Source organism: Amblyomma maculatum, chromosome 8 (genome assembly GCF_055883805.1).
Source record: "Amblyomma maculatum isolate TAMU_Amacu chromosome 8, ASM5588380v1, whole genome shotgun sequence".
NCBI classification, from domain to species: Eukaryota; Metazoa; Arthropoda; class Arachnida; order Ixodida; family Ixodidae; genus Amblyomma; species Amblyomma maculatum.
Genome location: NC_139351.1, coordinates 98,564,945 through 98,587,863, shown reverse-complemented (window position 1 = coordinate 98,587,863; position 22,919 = coordinate 98,564,945). Strand labels below are relative to the sequence as shown.

The following is a 22,919-nucleotide window of genomic DNA, read 5'->3' as shown; positions in this document are numbered from 1 at the left end:
ATTGAATGACCCGCTACTGCATCTTTTCCGCGACTGCTATCTTAAAGTGAACGCGTGAACACAGGCAGGGGAGATATAAACATATACACTTTACCTTTGAATGTGTACTTCGGGGAGTACTTGACAAAATTATTGCCGTCTTCTCTTCGTTACTAACGTAAATACACCAAGTAGACGGCGAAAGCAGACGCCGCTGGCGCGTACGTTGGACGATTGCATCGCCACCGACGTAATCGCTCTACTAATGGTCAATTCATACAGTTTGTGTTGTATATGCAGGGGCTCAAGAACTCTACCGCTAGGGTACAATTTAATTTGATAGCCGACGAGGGCCACAATGAAGAAGAAAAATTTCCTCAAACCAGCGCCGCAGGGCACGCAGCCGCCATATGCAGTTTTGACGTTCGAGTCAGCGCGGGCCGGGCTGGAGTAGTCCGCCTCCATCGCATGCACCAAAAGCGACCGTATATCACCCTATACGCATTCCGTGTCCGAACACATCCGCCAGCTGGCAAAAGGCGGATGGACACAGCGCCTCTAAAAACGACCGTACAGCAGCCTTTAGATCTCTGAACACTCGGCACATTGGGTGGGCCTTCACGATAGCTGTACCACCACCCTATCAAAGTTGTGTGGTGGTCTCTGTTCCTCTTCGATAAGCAGCGCGGGCGGCCGAGAGGCGCGTCCTTGTGAGGTGGGGACGGTAGGAGATGGGGATAGGGCAATAGCGAAATTGGACCCGGGTGATGAGGTAGTCGCAGGTGCGCGATCAATCCAAGTACAGATGCACGATCGAAGCGCGTGCTGTGTCTATGTCGATGTAACAACGCACGCACGTGGAACAATGTACAAACCACTGACGGCCGATGTGCGGCAATCGGGACTTATCGCCTGAAGTAGTGCACGCTTAGCGTTTGGTCACAGTACGCACTATCTAGCTGGGTGAAACACGCTGGATGTCAAGCCCGCCTGTTCGATGTATTCACGTAGGCTCACATGTGCTTGCTCGAGGACATACACACTGCCCGGCGGCTACAGGAGCACGGCAACGCTTTTCGGTATTAAACCCCGCACTGCAAGCGGCCAGCAACTCGCGGTGTGGGCTAGCGCGGCTCAGTGCAGAGTAGATGGCGTTCGAGTGTTTCTACCATGCTGCAGCCGTTATACACGTCACTGTTGGCTAGTCCGTGACGTATCCGTCGTTCCCCAGGTCACACGCATCTAATGCGCGCACGGAGGTTCATTACGCATTACAGCCGAGTCAGCGAGCGGACGCTGACACTGTGAATGCGCTTACCTCTTGCAATGTGGGGGTCGGGGTGCTGCTTCCGGAGGTGGTTGTCGTACACCCCACGCACATCCTCCAAAGCGAGGGGCTCGTTGCTGGGAGTTCATGCTACTTTCGCGAGCTCGTCGGCGCGTTCGTTGCCCTCAATGCCTCAATGGCCGGGAATCCACTATACGCGTACAGCGCAGCCTAGCTCCGCCAAGCGCTCGAGGCGAGCGCGAATCCGCGACAGCAGCGGAGTTCCCCGGCTTGTGGTTAGAAGGTGGCTGAGGGCGTGGCGGGAGTCGCATAGCATACAGACCTGGGTGGCGGCAGAGTGAGTTCAAGCAGGAGATCCAGGCCTAAGCGTAGACCCAGCAGCTCTGCCGTGGTGAAAGGACCCAGGAATGACACGTGGAGCTGTCTGTGTAGAGTGAGGGCAAGGATGCTAGATGCCGCTTCTAGCAAGCAGCTTTCTGGACAGGTAGTTGTCGGTGTAGACGAGAAGATGGTGTTGGAGTTCCTCGTAGTTGACGGCTGAGGTACGCTACTGTACTGTAGAGAGCGTGCGTTTTCCCGCGATGGTGACGATCTCTAGGGGAACCTTCGTAGCAGCCGGCTAGCGTGAGCAGGGGCGTTCGGGGGGGGGGGGGGGTTGTAGTGGGGAACTGATCGGCCTCGAGCAGTGCCGTGCGCGAGCGGCGATGTTGGTGCAACCGCTGCAAGAACGGGTAGCCGTCAGCTGCAAGAGTGGGCAGCCGTCCGCTGCGAGCTGGAGACAATCGATGTGACGGAGTCACGCGCATGCCTTGGCATTGAGAGTTCTGAAGAAGGCCGACACAAATACGTAGCGCCTTGCAATGCTGCACCTCCAGATTCCTCCAGCATGTTTTGAATAACGTGACGAGTGGTAGCGTATAGAGCTATTGCGCAGACTCGAGGGAAAGCAGCACTCATTCACTCAATGCATTGGAAGGGTGAACGCATGTGTGCCGCCATTACCAAATTATTTGATAGTTGCCAGATGATTTGTGCTTGCTACATCTGGGCGATGAACAAAGTTTGAAGCTAGCAACGTATATCCTTAGAGGATGGTGGCGTGCAGTTAGCTGGCGGCTGCTATAGTGCAGTTGCTGTAAAGAAAAACAAAATCGTCGCGTCTAAAAGATTTATCATGGTATATAGCGTCGCGTATCAGCTGTTGGCTCATATAGGCGTCAACCTCCTTCTGTGCTTTTATCTTAAGGCCAGCTATGCCTATGATTGTTACGCGCTTTGCGTGCATTTCTTCCGTCAAGCACGCACGCATCTCCTCTGTTCCCGATTGTCTGCAAACACGCTGGAATTTTACATTGGCACAAGGATGCGAACACTATGTAGAAAATAAAACGCTGACGAATTCCACAGCTGTAGCCCAGCCTGGTTTATTTTCGATGGCCCACGCTGCGTACAGCAAACGTAAAAGTCTGCGCCCATATGTACAGCACCTCTTTCCTTTTTCCCTCACACCTTCCTCGTTTTCCTTACGTCACGGTTAAGGTGTCCGTGAAGAATTGTGACAGAAACGGCGCCTTTTCTTTCTTGTAAACTAATTTGAAACACCGCTGATGTCTGCTTTACTGTGTCAGTTGTTGATTTTATTGTTGTGGCTGTAGGAAAGAGGAAAAGAAAGTGCACGGGCCTGCTACTTGGTTCTGTAGCTCAGCCACCTCCGCTGCCTCGTGCGGACAGAAGAAGGAAGTAGAGAAGAAAGAAAAAGAAGAGAGAGAAAAAGACGCGCGCCGCAACAACCGTCATTCACCCCCTGTGATAGCGGGTGCAATGACAGCTTACAACAGATAAAAATCCGGTGGCTGGCCAGCCACCACCGCAAGCTGCGCCGACCTACTGTCCCAGCCCCGCAGGGCCAGGAGCAGCCACTCTGCGCCACCTCGCTGTACTGCGTCAGATTCTGAAGGCAGTGTCGTGTGCCGTTAGAGGAAACGCGAAATGAAAGACGCCGCATGGACGACAAGATTGGACGCCCGGCGGTGTCTTCTTCGTATACGCGTGAATCGCTTGGCAGCGTCATGACCAGTTGTGACGTTATGATCGTATGTGACGTCACCGCGATGTCATTTACGAATATTAAAGATGTCTGGAGACGACTTTATGTGGTATGACATGACGCAGTTCTCGTGGCTATATCGAAGTCCACGCTACTTCAACGAAATATTCACATTTCTGAGTATAATTATTCAAATAAATACTCTACAGTAATCAAACATGGCTTCAAGGCAAATTTTTTCCTCCTTTATCTCATGCAACCATTTGTTCCTCCTATAATTATTAGTTCTCACTTAACAAAGGCGTTAAGTACGGACGGACGGGATCGTGGCCGTGGCGAGCATGAGGCAATAAACGCTTTCGCCTGAATATATCCTTATTACAATACCATCATGCGATATCACATCATATGAAAGACCACACGAGATAGGTGTAAATAACCACTTTAACTAAGCAATACGAATGTCCCTGTACGCCCTGGGGGCAGCGTGTTTAACTCATAATCCAAGGATTCTGGAGGGCTGGATATCGGTCTCAAATTCCTGTCGGAAAAGTTATGCTTGATTTACAGCTCCTGCCAATCAGGTCATTTCATATGGTCTCATGACATCACATATAACCTTAGTAGTCAGTGGCTGGCCAGGTCCCCTGCTAACTGAACCCTGCCAGCCATGCCAATGGTTTGTCACTAGGCCTAGGTCGACAAAGCTGATGCTAGATTTTGGTGAAAATGGTGCTATTAACGCATTTTCTTTAAATTCAACATCTGACCTTTCATTGCAATCAGCATGCTCCTTTGATGGTGATCACAGCATTGACGAATATTTTATTCCCTGCATTTTAATGGTATTCTTCCAAGTAGATTTTTGCTATCGATTATATTTACATGGTTGAGCCAAAAGCAGATCACTTGACATGCAATAGAATTATAAGCATCTTCAGCATAAATATTCAAGCACTAACCGCAGCCTAAAAGCTCCTGCTTTGTGCCGGATGAGTGGGGAACTCCTGAGATGAAGTCGACAGTTCTGTACCTGTGTCTCCTCTGCGCACTGGTTGCTATCTCCGAGTAAGCATAAACTGCTCTTTGTATATGTATAGCGCAAATAATTTTGTTAACAGTAGAGATAAGCAAAACTAGCGTAATCATAGAAACAAAAATTTGAAGAATTCCGAAAACTTTGCAGAGCCCCGAATCCTCAAAACTCGCATCTCTGTGTGCAAGCAATTCCAGAAAAAGAGGCTTTATATTTAATGAGCTCATATATAATTATTAAAGAACGTATTTACTTTTATAATTCTTCTGGATGCACTAACGTTTTTACATAAAGTGCAGAAGGCAACTATTGTTGCTAGAACAAGCCTAGATTAGGTTGCAACGCGGCATCAGTTATCAGATTTTCGTGGGTTTTTCTTGTTTTGGGCGTTTATTCTAAACTCTCGCAAAATGTATTAGGTCACAGTATACGGACAACATCATATTAAAGTCACTGTTGTATGCATTGGCCATGATGGTTGACTCTTACTGCTAAGCATCAACTACGACTTTTTGAGGCTTCAATTAAAGTTGTCAGCGTCACTAGAAGCACCGTCGAGAACAGTAACTAAGCTTGAAAACTTTATTGGTGGATATGTATAGCTTAGGGCGAAATAGTGTGAAATACCACCAATTAACATTGTTTATTATTGATTTGGCCTACGGAGTGGCAACGTTATGATTGTGCTGACTTGCATCGGAACTGTCGTTCTGACCGCTGCTGTTTTCTGCGGTGAGTACGGCGGCCGTAATGTTTCCCTAGGAAATCCGAAGGAACACAAAATTGCATCCATGCAGGCTATCTCATACAGGAGCAACGTGCTTCTCTTCTTGTCTTAACACTAGCGTTGCCACCTTGACGCGCCTCCTGGATACCGGAAGATGCAATACCATCTACTCCGAGTTTCGTCTATCTTTGCTTGAGTAGAAGAAGACAGCAAACGCGACGTCCAAAACGTAGCATGAAATTACGCTGTGAAGTACGCGCAGCTTACCACGTTAATAAACAAGCTAACGAGGCAGCAACTATAAAAGTGAGTGGCAAAGTTTGTCTTTTTGCCTCCACCCGGATTCGAAACATATCGAAAGGGAAGTTTTTATTTGTGCGTTTATTTTTCGTTACGCACATTGTTGGTTTGGTTTGTGCGGTTTAACGTCCTAAAGCAACTCAGGCTATGAGAGACGCCGTAGTGGTGGACTCTGGAAATTTCGACCACCTGGGGTTCTTTAACGTGCACTGACATCGCACAGCACACGGGCCCCTTGCTTTTCGTCTCCATGGAAAAGCGGCCGCCGAGGCCGGGATTCGAGCCCGCGTCCTTGGGAACAGTAGTCGAGCGCCGTAACCACTGCGCCACCCCGGCGGGGTGTTGCGAACTATGTTGAAGATGTGGAACGAAATAGGCTTTGAATTTTGTAAGTGGTGCAGCTGCTGGAAATTCCGACACGACATGTGATCGTGTGACGTAACTCAACCACCGGCACTGACACGAGGGCGTCGCTCCTGCGTGAGCCTGGGTCCTGCACAACGCCATATATAATATTGCTGCCACATTAATTATGAATGCATCAGCGAGCCCAATGAGTGCTATGAAAGGAGGAGCACGCAGTTAGAGGTACAGTTGAAGGGCGGAGCTTCCAGTTTAAGGTCGAAGATGGCTAAAATGCTTTAACGGATTTCAACATAGGTGCATTCCTGATACTAGACGCCAAATGACATGTCCGGATAGTGATTGTTGGGTGGCTCGTGTGGCGTCATAAACCCGCATAGCACTGGACAAATTGCAGGAGGAATTTCAGGAGGCTAAGATGTGAATGAAACCCGGCATACTTGGACCCCGGTTTGGACAAATGTGCAAGCAGTAAAGGTCCAAACTTGCAATATTTTCAAATGGAAAAAACGGCATTTCTCTAGTCATATATGAACTGTTTCCGTGTGAACTACTAAATATTTTGCAAACCAAGGTTCATTCTTTTGTGTCCAGACATTTTCACACCAGGCACAAAAATTTCATTGAAAACAAAAAAATGTCATATGGTCTTGACTACACTTCTTATATAAACACACACATATATTACAATATTATATTTTTAAAACCAATATCGCAGGAATTTGGCGGTTGTTTGTCGTTTTTCATTGAACGTCACGAAATCAGTCGGACTTAGAAAGGCCATATCCATTACCATACCGACATATGCGATATCAAATCGTTTCAAAGACTACCCGAGATAGACGTAAAGAACCGTTTTACCCAAGCAGTACAAACATTTCATAGCGGTGAGGGGGGAAGCGTATTTAAATCTTTACCCAAAGCTTATTGACGACTAGATTTTGGTTTGAACGGTAAGAGTGAAATGTAGCGCCTTGCAAATCAGCTGTTTTATAACAGCTGGTGACAACTCACAACTCGAAGACATGTTAGCCGATGGTCGCGTCACATGCCCATTACCATATGCCATAGGCATTCATAAGACCTCTTAATTAAAGTGTGACCTTTATTACATATCTGTCTGCTACTTCCAGAGTGCTACACCAGGATTTCAGAATCTTTTCGTCCTTAATTTTATACCAATGTTCTTAGCAAATAACTTTGCAAAACCAATGTTAATTTACTGATTTAGCGAGAAGCAGAATACTTGACATGCGCTAGAATTCCAATAGGCAAAATAAGCAAGGACTTAAGTACAAATGCCAAAGCGGTAGTTACAACCATAAAAAGTACTCTTTACGGCCGTATGTCCTGAGATCAATTCGACAATTTTGTCCGTCTGTTTTATTTGTGCATTGGTAGTTATCTCATAGTAAGCAAAAACTATTTTAGTAAATATGTACAGCGCACTTAAATTTAGAACAACAGCACAGATAAGAGGAACTAAGCAAATCATAAATGAGAATGGTAGTGATTTTCTAAGGTCTCTGTGCAGTGCTCAGCATACCTAGCACCTCTGTACGCAAGCACTTTCCGAAAAGGAGGTATTGATGAACTCACCTCTAGAATACAGAAGTGAAAAAACGTGTTACTTTCTATTCTTGCACGTTATTTAGAATGCGCAAAGGTTTCTTGGGAACCCGTAGAATACAGCTGTTGTTAGAAGCAGCTAAAGATGAGGTGTGGAGGCTTCAGCTAAATTTACCAGCACCATTAAAAAGCATGCTTGATTAAACAGAAGCTAAATTGGGAAAGTTTACAAATATTTGCCTATAGATATAGAGATATAGAGCGGAATATTGTGCTGAACCACTGCTTGCCGTTTTTTTTTTTTTTCACTATCGATTTGGTCTGCTGAGCGACGACCTTATAACCGTTTGACTCGCGCTGTCACCGTCGTCTTGACCACTGCTGTTTTCTTTTTTGAGGACGGGGGTTGTCTTCCGCTATAAATCCGAAAAAACACCTGTTTGCCTCCACCGCGGTGCAAGCATGTTAGAAAGTCGACAATCACCACCCGCCACGGCGTAGAGCGCAACAGATTGCGTTCGCCCACTAGTGCGTGCGCCGAACGCAGTGGCGCGAGTCGATGCGCAGTGTCCATTCGCTTGAGCAGCGGCGCGCACGGCTAAGCATTGCGGCCTTTTTTAGTGGCGGTTTCGTTCTGTTTGTTGCCGTTTTGAGCTGCCAGAGGACATCAGAAGATGTGTATGTTAGTTTCTGAGTTTCCACGTTGTGGCAGGCACCATTTAGTAAGAAAGTCTGCAACAAAATTTATGTCGCGGCTTAGGACCAGCCGCTATAACTGTTTTGTATGCTCACATGACGGCGCGGGCCGAAGCCGCGGACGGTCGTCGTAGCCTTTGTATTTGGTGGCTGCAAAATGAACTGTTCCTGTCGCACACCTTGCAATTCAAACTGGCCCCAGAAGCCGACCAGACACAGTTATGGGTAAAAAGTGCTTTGTACCCAACAGTAGACTTGTTGGGATAAAATGTCATTTTTGTAACCAAATTTCATCTGGCCCTGTTCGCCTATACCTGTTACGCCGGGTACTACCTAGAGCAAATAGGATATTGCTACCGAACGACCACGTGTGCGCAAAGCTTTTTCTCGACCATATATCCAAATATTTCTATGCCGACTTTAAAGCTAATGTACTTTATATGTACCCAAGGAAAAACCGCTGCTTTTGACAAGGTGGGCCCAGTGTTTTTATCAAGGGTGTCCAATATGTCTGAATAAATAGACAATTTCAAGCGTCCTCATGAAAAAGGGCGGTCTACAGACACATGCGTCAAGCCACCAAGCAAGCGGCCTGCACCGGCCACTGTCGTGCTGCCCTTGGATACGATGTGTTAAACTCAAGGACTCCGGTCTATCATGGAATCCTCAAACGAAACTGCGCACAGGAGGCTGGTCTACATCACGCGTTTGAGCTGATCAGGAAACATGTCCTTCTTCCAACATGAAACTGGGCTGCGCCTCCTCAAGTTCTAGCTACGTTCCAGGCACGGCTATTTAGGCCGCAGTAAAACAAATGTATAAAATTTGCTGTTTGAAGTCCCGAAGCCACACATGGCCGTTAAAGGGCGCCGCAATGGAGAGATTAAAATCAGTTCACATTGAATTTTTGACAGTACCCGGGCACTTTTGGCGTTGTTTCGCAAAAGCGGCAGTTGGCACTAAACCCGTGTTCGCCGGCTTAACAGTCGAGCTCCCTGATCACTAGACATACTCGAGTTTAAAAGTGGGAAAGTGACGACGTCGACGAATGAAAGAATTGAAGCTGCTAACGGCACTCTGGGATCTCTGTTTCTATACGGGCGAGACCACATTTCTAACCCGCATATGCATAGACACACTAGGTGCGTCAGACCACGGCAGTGTATCATTTAATTTCGGTCGGCTATCTCGCGACCAGATTCAACCCATTATACATTTAGTGCAACAAAACGTGGCGTTATAGAAGTCAAACACTTGTCGGAAACGATTATTACATGAGGCAGCAGCATAATGTTCCGGAATAATAACGCTAGATGGTGAATTTTGGGGAACAAAATTATCAAAGTCAACAAGTTACTTTAACAGGTAACCGAAATTATTCTCAACGTCGGAAATGGAAGCTTGGGTACCCTTAGCTCTAAGCATTCGCACGTACTGCCCCGGAGGCATACCACAACGCAGCACAACAGCGCGGGTTCTATTTCTGGCTGACAAGGGAGTTTTTATGACAAAGGCGAATGTGGACACGCCTTGAGGATTTTTTGGCCATTAATGAACCTCAGGTGGTCAAAGTTGACCACATTTTCTGCACGGCGATCATCATCTCGCAGTGTTGGTGCGTTACGGTGCTCAAGCAATGTTTGAAAGCACACTTAGGTTATTTCCTTTCTTAGTAGGAACATGAGCGCTGATGCCCACCTTTTATGTTTAGAGGTTGTATTGCTCTTATGCCTCACTGGCGCGTTGTGGATGCACGAATAAATGTTTACAATGAAATTACTTCAATAACAAGTTCGTAAGGATCACAGAGCCATGTTCTCACTGCTGTTCTGACAAATTCGTACAGTTCTAGCAGTTAAACCACGAAGCAGCCGAATCTTATTACGTGTCGAGAGCAGCTAAAATCCTTCTGAGCTCTTGATGCACTTAACAAAGGGCTTGTATAAGCGGCGACAGAGAGTGATCCCTCTACACTTACATTACGGCTGCCGCAGCCTTGCGAATGAAATGATGATAGTGATTATGATACCGTTGCTTGGAACCATCTATACATGTTCACGAGAACCGCAAAAAGCGGCAACTAGGAGCTAGGAACACAAGACACCCTTTAATTTCTTCACACCAACCTGAACAGAGCACGCCGATGGGGCGAAGGCCGTCCCGACAAACTCGCAGTTGTCGATTTACACAAGGCATTCGACATCATAAGCCACTACAGATGAAAAAGCCAAAGAGAAAACAAGGAATGAAGAGAAAACCAAAATCATAACAATCATAACAAAGTTACAAATAACATTTCTGTATTCTATAATGGATCAAAAGTCATTTTGCTTTATAGCCCGCGATTTTAATGTTTTAATATAATCTAAGTTTTCGTCATCTTCAATAGTAATCTTGTAGACATTAGTGAGTGGGCTTTAATACGTTCGTGTAGAGGAACTTCTATTTTCGCGTAAGATGCGTCCCAACTGAGCTGAATTTTCTCAGCAAAGTTCAGCTTCTGCTCCTGAAACTTATATGCATGTTTGAAAAAAAAATCCTTTTGTTTGACCTCGCCGTATTTGTTTCCTGTTCCAGATGTCAACCAGAACTTAAAGATCTGCGGAAGATAGGACAATGGTAATGCCACACTTGAAAATCGTTTGCTCGAGCCGGTGCGAACGATTGTACACATACGGCAGAAAAGCTATTTTATCGACGTGGGTCATGGCAACCGAAGCGTAACTGCAGGAAGAGTTGTCCAAAGGCAGCAAGGTGTCGAAGGAAAGTAAAGGGCGCGGCTGAAAAGTAGATACAAGGGAGAAAGTCCGACGGTATCTTGTCGCGACAAGATAGAGGCGAACGTTATGAAATGTAAAGGCACATCCCAGTCCCGGTGGTGGTCGGACACATACACTGGCAGCATGCCAGTGAGTGTGCGATTAGGGCTCTCAGTAAGACCGTTCGTTTGTGAATGATAGGTCGTTGTGAACTGGTGCGAGTAGCGCATGAGAGGAGAAGGTCATCAACTACTTGAGAAGAGCAGCAGCGGCGGCGGTCTCTGTGCAGTTGACGGGGAGCGCAATGAATCAAGATCACGTTACGCAGAAGAAATCCTGGAACATTTGAGGTGCAGCAGGTGGGAATAGCTCTGGTTACAATAGTAGCATACCGGTTGGTATAATCAGTGGTGACAGCAAACCATTTGTTCTGAAGTCGACTTCGGAAAAGACCCAAGACGATCAAAGCCTCGAAGAGAAAAGGGCTCAATCGGCATTGCGATTGGTTGAAGGGGCCCACCAGGTTTAAGCGAGGGTCTCTTATGAAGCTGAGATAGCTCACAAGCGGCGACGTAGCGACGGACAGATTGGTAGCGACCAGGCTAAAAAAATCATCGACGCATGCACATGGTCGTCCGTGCTTTTCACTCCCAGGTGTCCTGCTGTAGAGGCGTCATGAAGTTGGGGGAGATCAGTAGAGGGCAGATATAACCCCAAACGACCAGCAAAAGGCATGCTTCTTCTGGCATCATGTTGCGTCGGTTTATTGTCTTATTATAGAGTACAAACATGTTAAAGTGTTAAATTGGGCGTGTTAGTACATGTCTTGAACAAATATATAACAGCGCGAAGAGACGAGGTCGAGGCGAGACGACAAGGACGGCGCTGAACTTCCAACATTTATTGCGGACGAATCGCGTGAACAATTGTACTCTGAAACAATCAGGCGTCACTGTCTTGCTTTTTCTAATAACAGTGCCAGATCTTGCTGGCACTGCTATTAGAAAAATAAGCAAACAACGTGTAACACGAGAAATATTAGAATCCGAACTTATATGTAATCGAGGAGAAGCATGTGCTAGTTCTTTCTTTATCACTCTTTCTGAAAAAGAACGCTCTCATTTGCGCATGCATTGACAATGACGCCTGATTGTTTCAGAGTATATATGTTCACGCGATTCGTTCGCAATAAAAGTTGGAAGTTCAGCGCCGTCCTTCTCGTCTCACCTCGTCCTTGTCTCTTCGCGCTGTTATATATTAGTTGAATACAAACATGCTGGCGCACGGATCAGAGTTGTTGCGCAGCTGGTCAATACTGCGTTGCAATGCACGATCACGACACTGTCCGGAGCTGATGTTGATTTATTCCGAGTTGGACAGGACTTAGTCGTCGGCAGTATTGTCAGGCGGTTCGGGAAAGTCCACTTAATGGTGGGGCGGCCATTGTATTAGTGTAAATGGCCTGATTTGTAGACCACTGTACGTGTTTACTCTTGTATGTTCAAGGCCCAGCGGCATAAGCGGCCAGTCGGGTCCATAATGAGGACCGTCAGCACAAAGCATGATGGTCTGTCACTACGCAAAAGGACCTCCCAAAAAATAAGGGCGAAATTTAGTCACCGCCTAAACAAATACAAGGCATTTGCGCTCGGTAATTGAATAATCGCGCTCAAAGGGCGATAGCAGGCGGTTGGCATAGGCAATTATGCGCGAGTAGCCGTGCTGGTACTGGGCAAGGATAACGCCAATACCGTGGTAGCTAGCGTCGGTGCGCTGTTCTATAGGTGCAGAAGGGTTGAAGTGCGCCAGGATAGCTGGAGACTTGAGGGCGGAAATAGGCGCTGTTAAAGCATGAGCTGGTTGGGGCCCCATGTAAAATTACGCTTTGTTCTGAAAAAGAGAGGTAAGGGGACGAGCGACGTCTGGAAAGTTGCGAATGAAGCGGCGAAAGTAGGAGTGATACCCAAGAAGTCTACGCATGTAATTTGAGCTACGTGGGGCAGGGAACTCGCGCACGGCTCGAACTTTGGCAACGTCGAGCTGCACATTAATCGCATCAGCCAAATGACCCGGACTTTGATTTGTCGCTGGCCGAAGCTGCCTTTTTTTGGCGTTCATTTGAAAACCGGCGAGGTGAAAAACATCCACGATGGTAGAAAGTCAGTCAAGGTGGCTTGCGAACGTGGGAGAGAAAACGATAACCTCCTCTAAGTAGCATAAAAATGTCCATTGGAAGCCACATGAGTGTTAACATCACATGAGTGTTAACGACACCAAATGGCATCACCTTGAACTGATATAGTCCGTTGGAGGTGACAAATACGATTTTCTCGTGATCCTGTCCATCAACAGCAATTTGACAGCGGTCGGAACGCATATCAATGGAAGAAAAATTGCTGGCAGCATGCAAGCAGAAAAGCCTGTCGTCAATTCTCGGAATAGGATAAACATTTGTCTTTGTTGCCTGATTAAGGTGATGATAGTGGACCCAAAATCTTCACTTTGGTCTTTAGTTTTGACTAAAACAACAGGTAAAGCCCAGGGACTGTAGGAAGGCTGAATAATCTTTGCCAGTATTTTCTCAACTTGCTTTTGTATAAGGGGCCGCTCAGCAAGGGAGACAAGAGAAGGACGTCTGTGAATGGAGTGACCATCACCCGTGTGATGTGATGGGTCAGAACGGATGTTTGGCCCAATGTTCAATCCCCGAAAATTTATCGCTGTATGACAGCAAAGGTCGGAGACAGCTCTGGCTTAGTCATCTAGCCAATCTGCTGCTATCATGCTAGAAAAAAGGTTCCCAGGCGAACAAGCCGATATATGCTGCCCACAGGTGTAGTGCGGTCGCAAAAAGTGACGCACGCAGTGCCAAGTAACACGATGGCAGCGAAACTTCCATCAGGGACACGAAAGGCTCGAGAAGCTGCGAGTGTTACAACCTTGTTGAGCCGAAGGGAAATGAAGAACTGAGGACAGAAATCGGAGCATTAGTGTCAATAAGAGGAACAAACAGGGAAACCGTCCACACAGATATCTAAATGGTTGCGGCGGTGAGCAAGAATCAGAAAACGATGTTTTAGCTGGGTCGTCAATGCAGCGTTACATCCGGGTGCTGCATTGATTAATTTTCAGATAAAGAGCAAGAGCGAAGTGGGGACTGTGAAAGGCGAGGCTGGAGAACGGGGGCTATGGGTCTGAGGAGACGACCAGCGGTTAGAGGTGCACGGGGTGAGAGTTGAAATCACGGGAGGGCGTGTCACGCAGAGAGTTTGTATGAGGGCCGCAAAACTTTGTGCGATCATGATAATGGCGAGCTCGAGGTGGCACTACCCAACGGCTCCGGCCATGGAGAGAAATGTGACCGACACGGGAGCAGACACAACAGATAGGGCAATCATCTGATGTGCACTATTCTTCCGAGTGACGATAGCAGCAACGGGTCAGGGTCAGGAAGATCGCAGTAGGAGCTGCAGCAGCTATGACTGGAACATTATATTGGAGCGAGGGATATGCCGAAGGCTCGTCAGAGTTGAAGCTCACGTTTGCGTTCAAGCCCACATTCGCGAATGCCTGGAGAACGAAGATTTGCATTAGGGCTATAGTAGCATCTGCCGTCTGAGGAGTGAATACAACGGGTGTCACAGCGTCGAGCTCTCGGCGAACAAACCTGGTCAAGTAGGAAAGATGTGACGACTGCTGAAGTGCTGGGAGATCTTCGTACGAGGATGTTGCAGCTGTGTTTGGCAATCTGTGAAAGCGGAGAGCAATAAGGCGATGTTTTGCTTGCTCGAACTGCCGGCAAACTTGAAGGACTGTGGCGACCGTTGCAGTCTTTACAAAGCAGGAGAATAAAAGCCTCTTCTGCGATTCCCTTTAAAATGTGGCCCACTTTTCCGGACTCGGACATGACGCTGCCCACTTTGCGGCATAGGGATAGAACTTCTTGAATATACGACAAATATGATAATAGTAACTGGTTCACAGGAAATGAAAAGCGCAGTATCTGTCACACTCGTTTGTTTGACACCTGAAGCGCGACATAAGGGAAGAAAAGAAGGGGCCAGCGAAAGTGGAGAAAGAAAGACGAGTCGTAGTGGAGAGCTACGGAGTCATTTCGACCACCTGAGGATCTTTAACGTGCGCTGACATCGCACAGCACACGGAAGCTTCTTCGTTTCGCCTGAATCGAAACTCAGCCGCCGAGGTCGGGATCGAACCCGGGTTAGGTAGAGAACTGGGCTCGGGATGCTAGGTTTTCTTTAGCGTGGAGATTGCGGTCGTGCGGCTTGCCAAATAGATCCCGGAGCTTGTCCTTGCACATATCCCAGGACGTAAGATTGTCTTCGTGCTTTGCAAGCCAGACGCGCGCAGTACCCACCAGACAGAAAATGTCGTTCACAAGCATGGATTGCGTCTCATTGTTTGTGCTGGCTGACACGCTCGTACATAGTGAACCAGCCTTCGTGTCTACGTGATCAGCGCCGCAAAAGGTGCCCGGATCAGGAGGTGGCACCATGACGACGGTGAGAGCTGGTTGTGCCGGTGTACAAGGTTTCGCGTCGGACGGTATAGTGCTAGTACCAAGCTGGCGGCCACTAATGTGATCCAGATTTTCCTATTCAAGTATTTCCAGCAATATTCGTCTCAATGTTAGAGAAAAGTACACGTAGTTAACTGCCACAGTTCACTGTCAAGGACACATCATCAGAAGTAACTCAGCCTAGCTTCAGCGCCGTCTCTTAACCAAACCACACCATCACGACGTCGTCGTATCGATACCGAACAACATAACAAAATAATGTCAGTAGCAAATTTTAAAGGGCAATTTTGTCCTGTTCACTGAATACTAATTATCTGAAAGAAAATGCAGTTCACATAGAGTGAAGGGCGCCGTGGCGGTTTAGGTTTATTAGGGGAAAGTGCCATAGACCCTCATTTCTGTGCGAGTTTAAAAACACGTATTAATATCAATCAACTGCAGTAATATTTACTAACAATTCATTTTATTGTCAGGTACCATCGCCAGAATAAGCGGCACGAAAATCGTTATTGCCAGCCTTGGGTAAGCCACATTCACGCCTTTAAACTTACAGCGCTTGGGGTGTTAACCTGCCGTCCCGCTTGTAAAAGTGGTAGTATTTGCAGCTTTAGATATGGCATAAGGCGCATGTTAAATACGAGGGGCGAATAATTTTCATAAAGGCAGGAAATTATGAGTTTTGAAGTTTAACTTTGCACCATGTCGTGGCTGCACAGTAAGGGTTCCCGATCCCCCAGGTTACATATGTTGCGACTCTTGTATTCCGTACAGTGACATGCAACGTAAGGTTCCTAAAAAAAGCCTCTTCCCGAGCTTTAAAGTATACCAGAGATTACAATCGCATCCATGATGAAGTGACGAAGAGTAGTGATAAGGACCGCTTAATGACAGTAAGAGATGTCCGCCTGGTAGTGATCCCGGCATGCTGCTCCTGGTGATCGTGAATTATGCGTGGCTCTTATGATCTACCTGTAAGGGTATGACGCAACATCCCAGGGTACCGCCGGCTACTTTAAACTAAGCCGTGTAAGGGGGCCTGCGTGGCCTAATGGATGTGTGACTAAAGGGGCTGTAGCATTCTGATTCTAATATCCGCATCCCATACGAAGGCGGAGCCTCGAGTTGGGACCTCCTGCCGAGCGTAACGTGAGGCAACCTTACGTCCAGCCAAAGCGCGACCCTGCGAGCTGCAAGCTGCCAACTAACAGCGCCATGCGTGTGATTTTTGCTCACAACGGTGAGACCTATGCAGGTAGCAGCGCTAAAAGCCGGGTTTTCGAAAAACAGTTCTTTATCGCTATTGCATTAAAAATGAGAAAAAGGATAACAAGGATGAAACACAAAACAGTCAGATATAATGGGACAAAAGCAGACGCACACCCAAAGGATGATACATCTCTAGGTTTTATGGCAATCGAAAGTCACAAGTGGCATCAATTCTATGAAGATGTCTGTTCATGTTCTGGATGGCACCAATAGAGCGCTGTTGAAGCCAGGATCCAGTAACTAGTCTGGTTGCATCTCTTCATAAAAAAGAAATAGGATTGTGCAGTGATGTATTGCCATGCACTGTTTTCTCGGTGTCGTCGTCATTGCCGTTGCCCACGATGCCTGATGAGCAGCTAACCACTGTGGAACAGCACCACGATTGAACTTACAGGCTTCAGTGTGACGCCAATTTAGGTCGATTACGTGTTGTTCGTGAATCGATGTTGAATTTATTGATTGCGGTGTGAGAGAAAGCAAATAATTTTATGCTGCAGGTTGCGCCGAATATACGTAATAGCTACTCGCAGAACAGCTGGCGCAGTAGCCCTAACCGAAGCGCAGTGACTGAGCGTCACCGAGATTGTGGTCTGCGCTTATGGTATCACGACGCCAGCAGCTGAGGAGCCAGGCTTGACAGAGCCAGCAGTATATATGTGGCAGTGCCCGCTGTAGTCACCAGACATATGCTGAAGGACTGCCCATAAACGTGCACGTCCAGGGTTATCAATTTTACTCTTAACGCATTGTATATAGTCTGGATTTGAAATAAGTAAACTTCCAAGATGGTAAACATTACATGACTGCGCACTGAAGTTGCGACGGTAGATTGAAGACCACAGTCGTACAGTGCTCTGCAATTGGGTGGATAGGTTCACGCGTCACAAACCGCAGCTGCACACGAAACATGTCCTGCGTATACAGTATGCTATTCGCCGATACAGACTGTGGAGGTGTTTTTGAGAAGAACGAGGCAGACCCTAACAACTTTAGCTTGCACAGCTTCAAGCAGCATAGTGCTGCCTTGCGAGCGGATCTTGTGAGCAAGGTGGATATAGCGCAGAAGGCCTTCACAAAGTGCCCCATAGAGGAGTAGTGATTGTCAAGAACAAACACTTCGGGTGTTTAGCGAATAGTTCTCATACAGTTGTATGAACAAAGTTTGCTCTATAAGTTGATAACGTGTGGTAATCACGAGAGGAACTTTTCAAAGGTCTCATATAGAATATCTTTAGTTGCATATTGCTTTAGGTAAAAGCAATATTCGGCAAATAGCGAGAAAGATACTGCCATGAAAATAAAATTGTTGCGTACTTCTGTGAAGATAGAAGGAGAAGACGCTTGTGTAAAATTAATGCTTTACAGCTCTTGCTGTATTGAGACACACATTCGCGACTCATCTGTCTTGTCGGGAGCACCACAGAGAGGCATCATTTGCGTAGAGATCTCAACGGTGGGTGGAAATCCAACAAGAAAGTCCAGTACAGCAACAAAGGTATTATATTCTCTCCCTGAGCAACACCACGAGATACGTACTACAGGAATGTACCCCCTTCGACCCTCGATATGCAATTCAACCTCGCATGAAGATTACCACACAACCATTTATAGATTAACTTCACTGATACCAATTTCTTTCAACGCTGAATGCATCACCTCATGTTTGACGTTATACATGACGTTATACAAAGCTTATTCTCGTGAAGGAGGACTCCAATGGTTATGAACTGCTTACCTTCGCTGCGCCTGACATATTTGGCAAGAGAAATAAGGTTCAGAATGCAGCCATAGCTCTTTCGAAAGCCAGTCATCGATTAAGTAAATTGCTCTCTTTGTGGTGTCCAGGTAAGCCGCGAATAAAAAATTGTTTCCATTCGTTTCCCCACGCAAGACCACAGTGCAGTGGTACGGTTGGTTTTGAACTCCATTGATAGCGTGCCACTTTAAGTGCAGGGATAACAAGTGGATGCTTCCAGCACGCCGCAAGGCAGCCTACTTCACTGGAGGTATAAATGTGTCTCAGCTGTACTTCGCGGTTGAGACAAGAAAGTATAGCTAACAAGACCAGGTGCTGGACAGGACCTTTTGTTGGTGATTTTCAGGGCTGCTTGAAGCATTTCCTTAATAAATACTTCTTGGAGGGCGATGGGAGAGACGTTTGAAAAAAATTTGGCATCAAAGTAGCTGGTAATTGAGTAATAATATTTGGACTGAAGGACTCCGCTGCTTCAAGATAGGTATTAGCATTTACAGTCACACACTACAGAGAATATAGTGGTGAAGCTTGCTTCCGAGGATCCGTACAATGCTTCTTACTTTCGAACAACGCTTATAGAACCTAATTTAGCTCAAAAGGGTCAACATTATCTTCCTGCGAGTTTGTCGAAATGACGCTCAACTTGTTTTTCTGTATGACTAGCGACGCGAATATGATTCCTCGGAAGCTCATTGTGTGCTCGTTTTTCTCCTCTACGATCTATTGCTCGAAGTGTTTCATAGTCTGCACCAACTGGTGAGTACGCTTTTGGCAGGCTCAGGACATTGGTGCTCAGTGCTTGATCTCGTTCTACAGCAGCAATGAAGAATTAATACTTTAAATGCGGCATATCCAGTTGATCTACAGTGACAGCACGAACGCCGCAATTCGTGCAGTGAAATTCATACCGCTGGGAACTCACAAAAGTTCCCCTAACATGTACGCATGTAGGTATCTGATCATTGCACTGAGATTCGATGTCCACAAACCAGGTTATTGAAGCCGAAGATTGGCAGAGATCTTAGAGACGTCAAGGCCACCGGGTATTACTCCTTGGTAGGACGTTGTATGGCTATAGTTGAGAAATGTGAAATTATTGAAACCTGCCGTTACGGTGTCTGGCGCACGGGTTGTGCGCAAAATATCTGGCAGGCTGTAAACATTAAAACTGACGCGATGGGGTATATATTCAAATATAAATGTATACTTAAAAAGGTTCTAATATACTCACAAATTGAATACAGTGGCTGCTCAGAATGAGGGATGAAGGTGACGTCTTTTCGGACAGCCAGAATAGCCTTACGGAAGTCTATGCCAATTGTTGATTTCAGAGCTTTGTAACCTGAAAGACGGATTGCAGTGCTTGGTTGAGAGCCTTATATGACAATTGTACGGTAATGTTGCTTAAAGATGAAGTGTCGAAAATGAGAAATGTGGACGGACGCTGTATGCATTTCATTAAAAGATGATCTCCTTGATTCGGATCACTTGCACGCGGCGTGGAGCCGCCAGTCGATTGACTGCTACCACTATTGTGCAAGACGCGATGGGATGAGATCAAGGGTTGTTAAAGATGGGCTTCGTCAACGGGGCGAGATCGGTGTAAGAAAGGCGCGATCAGCCTTAAAAAGCGGACACGTTAGATATATGGAACATCCATAGTCCGTGCAACGAGGTCTTTCGTATGAGGCTAGCGTGCAGTAGTTTCATATGCGATCGGCACAGAAAGCCGCGAAACGCCTTGCCGCAATGGAAGAAGGAGCGATTGAACCGCGTCCTCAATGCACGGATAGCTTGCTGTTTCTTTCTTGGACAGTACAGGCGCTTCCCTTCTAGCCGATTAGTTTTTTGTGGCGACTTCTCCGGTATTTCATTTTGCACAATTATTGCGGTTCTTACTGACCTGATTGCGGCCATTATTGTTTGAACGCGTGTACATATAAATGAGCTTATCGTTCTGTTAGGCTGTGCAGTGGAAATATTTCATCTCATGTTGATTACGGCCGTTTCGGACAGAGAGGGCTGTTACTTGCGCATGCAGTTTAGTCGTGGTTCTTGCCACAGCGAAGGCGGCGCTAGGTAAGTCATCAAGCTGTAACCGCATGGCCGAAGCGCTTTTATGTGCTGAATTGCAGTGGTTATAGAATATGCTGGTGCACACAGTGTCGTGAAAACCCCAGAATAATTTATTCTGGCGCTGACTTCTTCTGAAATATAGTGCGGACATATTATTTATTCTGGCTTCCCTTGACGGCGGACAAGTTTTTTTTTCAGACCTCTCTGCGACAAAGGTCTGTAGATATCTTCTTGAAAATGTTCCAGAAAGGAACCATTATTGACACCCACGTAGCTGTTGCTCAGCCCGAGATCGTATGAATATACTGCAAATCTTGCTGCAGCTCCTGTTCGAAAGACGAACTCAGTAGCTCTATAGCAGAGCTAAGCCATCTTTCATTTTTACTGCTGAAATCTGTCTTTTTGATGATCTGTTACCTCGCCGGGGTGGTGCAGTGGTAAGACGCCCGACTACTGTGCCGGAGTACCCGGGTTCGAACCCGACCTGAGCGGCTGCGTTTCGATGGAGGCGAAACGAAGAGGCGTCCATGTGCTGTGCGATATCAGCAGACGTTAAAGATCCCAAGGTGGTCGAAATTACTCCGTAGCCCTCCACTACGGCTCCTACTTCTCTCCCCTTTAACACCCCCTTCCCTTACGGTGCGGTTCAGGTGTCCACAGAAACAAGTGTGACAGATACTGTGCCTTTCCTGTGAACCAATTAATATTATTATTATTATTATTAATATTATTATTATTATTATTAATATAATAAGATTTTACGCTGCCCTACGCTTGCCGCGCGTCGTGTCTGCTTTGGTTTCACTACACCGTGCTTCTAGTGAAAGAGCAGTGGTGCATTTTAGGTTAACTAATTTACAAGGTATTTAATTCGTTGCGAAATCACTGTCCTAAAGATATTCACCACATTACAACAAGATCAGTATGTATCAGTAAATAACAGTTATAATTAACCCAATTTAAATAACAGTTTTTTTAAGTAATTCATTAATGGAATTCAATTACAGGCACTGGAATACACGATGCGTATTAAGTTCCTTTTCGCACAAGGTGTGAAAGTGAACTCAGCACACAGGAGCGTCAGTAAAGTGGAAGATAGAGCATAGAAAGATGGACGGCACCACAGGACAGGAGCAACTCTCGTTGGCTCTTATGCCATGCGCAGAGCTCTTTGAAATTACGACTTGCCAAAATTACCATATGGTCCAAGCATAAAAATGATGCAATATAAATTGGTAACGAATAGTGGCGACACCTGCCGATATTGAAGTAAGCTGTCTAAATTGCAAACTCTCTGATTGTTTGTAAATGGGCACAAGCAAAAGTTATTACACTTAAGAGACACATAATTAGGACTAAAAGAAAAAAATATAGAAGAGCACTTCTTAGTAGCCTATAGCGATAGCAGCAGATAGCTTTCATTCAATGCTCTTATATGGCACCACGACCCATAAGCACCCGAAAAATGCATGTCAAAATAACTCATCTTTGAAGCGGATTTTCACAACTTATGATCAAAAAGCTCTTGTTATGTGGTCTGGTAAATTCACACTACCTGTCCGCTAATTAATGACCGCACCTTTTATCTCCCAACTACAACAAGCCGGATACATGCTTTTGCTTCTCCTTTACAAAATCAATTCTGACAATGCGTGTTTGGCATAATTTCTGAAGAACGAGGTAACTAACGCTTTAGCATTATACACTGTGTGAGGAAACAAGTCCAAGGCAGCATTATTTTAACGAAGGGTTAGAAATATGAACAAAGGTGTTATATATGAACGATGAGAACATTTTTAGACGTATCATAAATCAGGCACTCATCCGAGGACACATTTGAAATGTTGCAATAACCCAAGTGTACACAGTAAGGGCTATCCCCAATAAATGTGCTTTGTAGCTTTCTAACTGCACATTCATACATATAAGCATGTCTCAAATTCTTTGCCTCAATACATTGCAAATACGCTTAAGTAGCTTGACTAAAATTTCGCATTTGGGATTATTGCAATCGTCCTTAAAATATTTTTCTGATTATGACCATTCCCGTTTTTTTTTTGTGTCCCTGTAGTGCCGTCTGACAGCGATGATAGGAGATAGCTGTGGTGAAAACGACTGTACGTGCATCGCAAATGGTCCAGGAAAACCTCAACTACCACTCTCTTGCGTATGGTCGCCAGCTCGGACTTTGGAACGAGAACACAAGGTACGGGAAATGACTAAAAGAAATAAAAGAAGGAAGATTTGAGCAAAAGAGGCAACCTTGTGTGTTTTTCTAATGATACGATCACTAATACACTGTTGTGAAGGCAAAAAAGGGTATAATGTTACACTGCCTCACAGATGAATGTGCTTTTTTGCTCGCTGTAACGGAATCCGCCTTTTTCACAAAGCCGCTCTACGCATGCGCGCCTCTCCCCTGGTTGAAACCAAACCCCTAACCCAAGCCGCACATACGCAGTTCTTGGCCTCCGCGATCGGCGCTGCCGTAACTTAACTCGGAGGCCATGTGTAGTT

General features: G+C 46.2%; 1 protein-coding gene across 1 annotated transcript; it reads left to right on the top strand.

Annotated features, from left to right (window-relative positions):
• Positions 1-4,245: 4,245 nt before the first annotated feature.
• On the top strand, positions 4,246-22,658 carry LOC146181935 (uncharacterized). The gene is made up of 4 exons (XM_084575578.1): positions 4,246-4,382; positions 10,583-10,624; positions 15,778-15,826; positions 22,474-22,658. Exons 1-4 carry the CDS (start codon positions 4,327-4,329, stop codon positions 22,648-22,650), a joined length of 324 nt encoding a protein of 107 aa, XP_084431704.1. The 5' UTR covers positions 4,246-4,326; the 3' UTR covers positions 22,651-22,658.
• Positions 22,659-22,919: the final 261 nt, after the last annotated feature.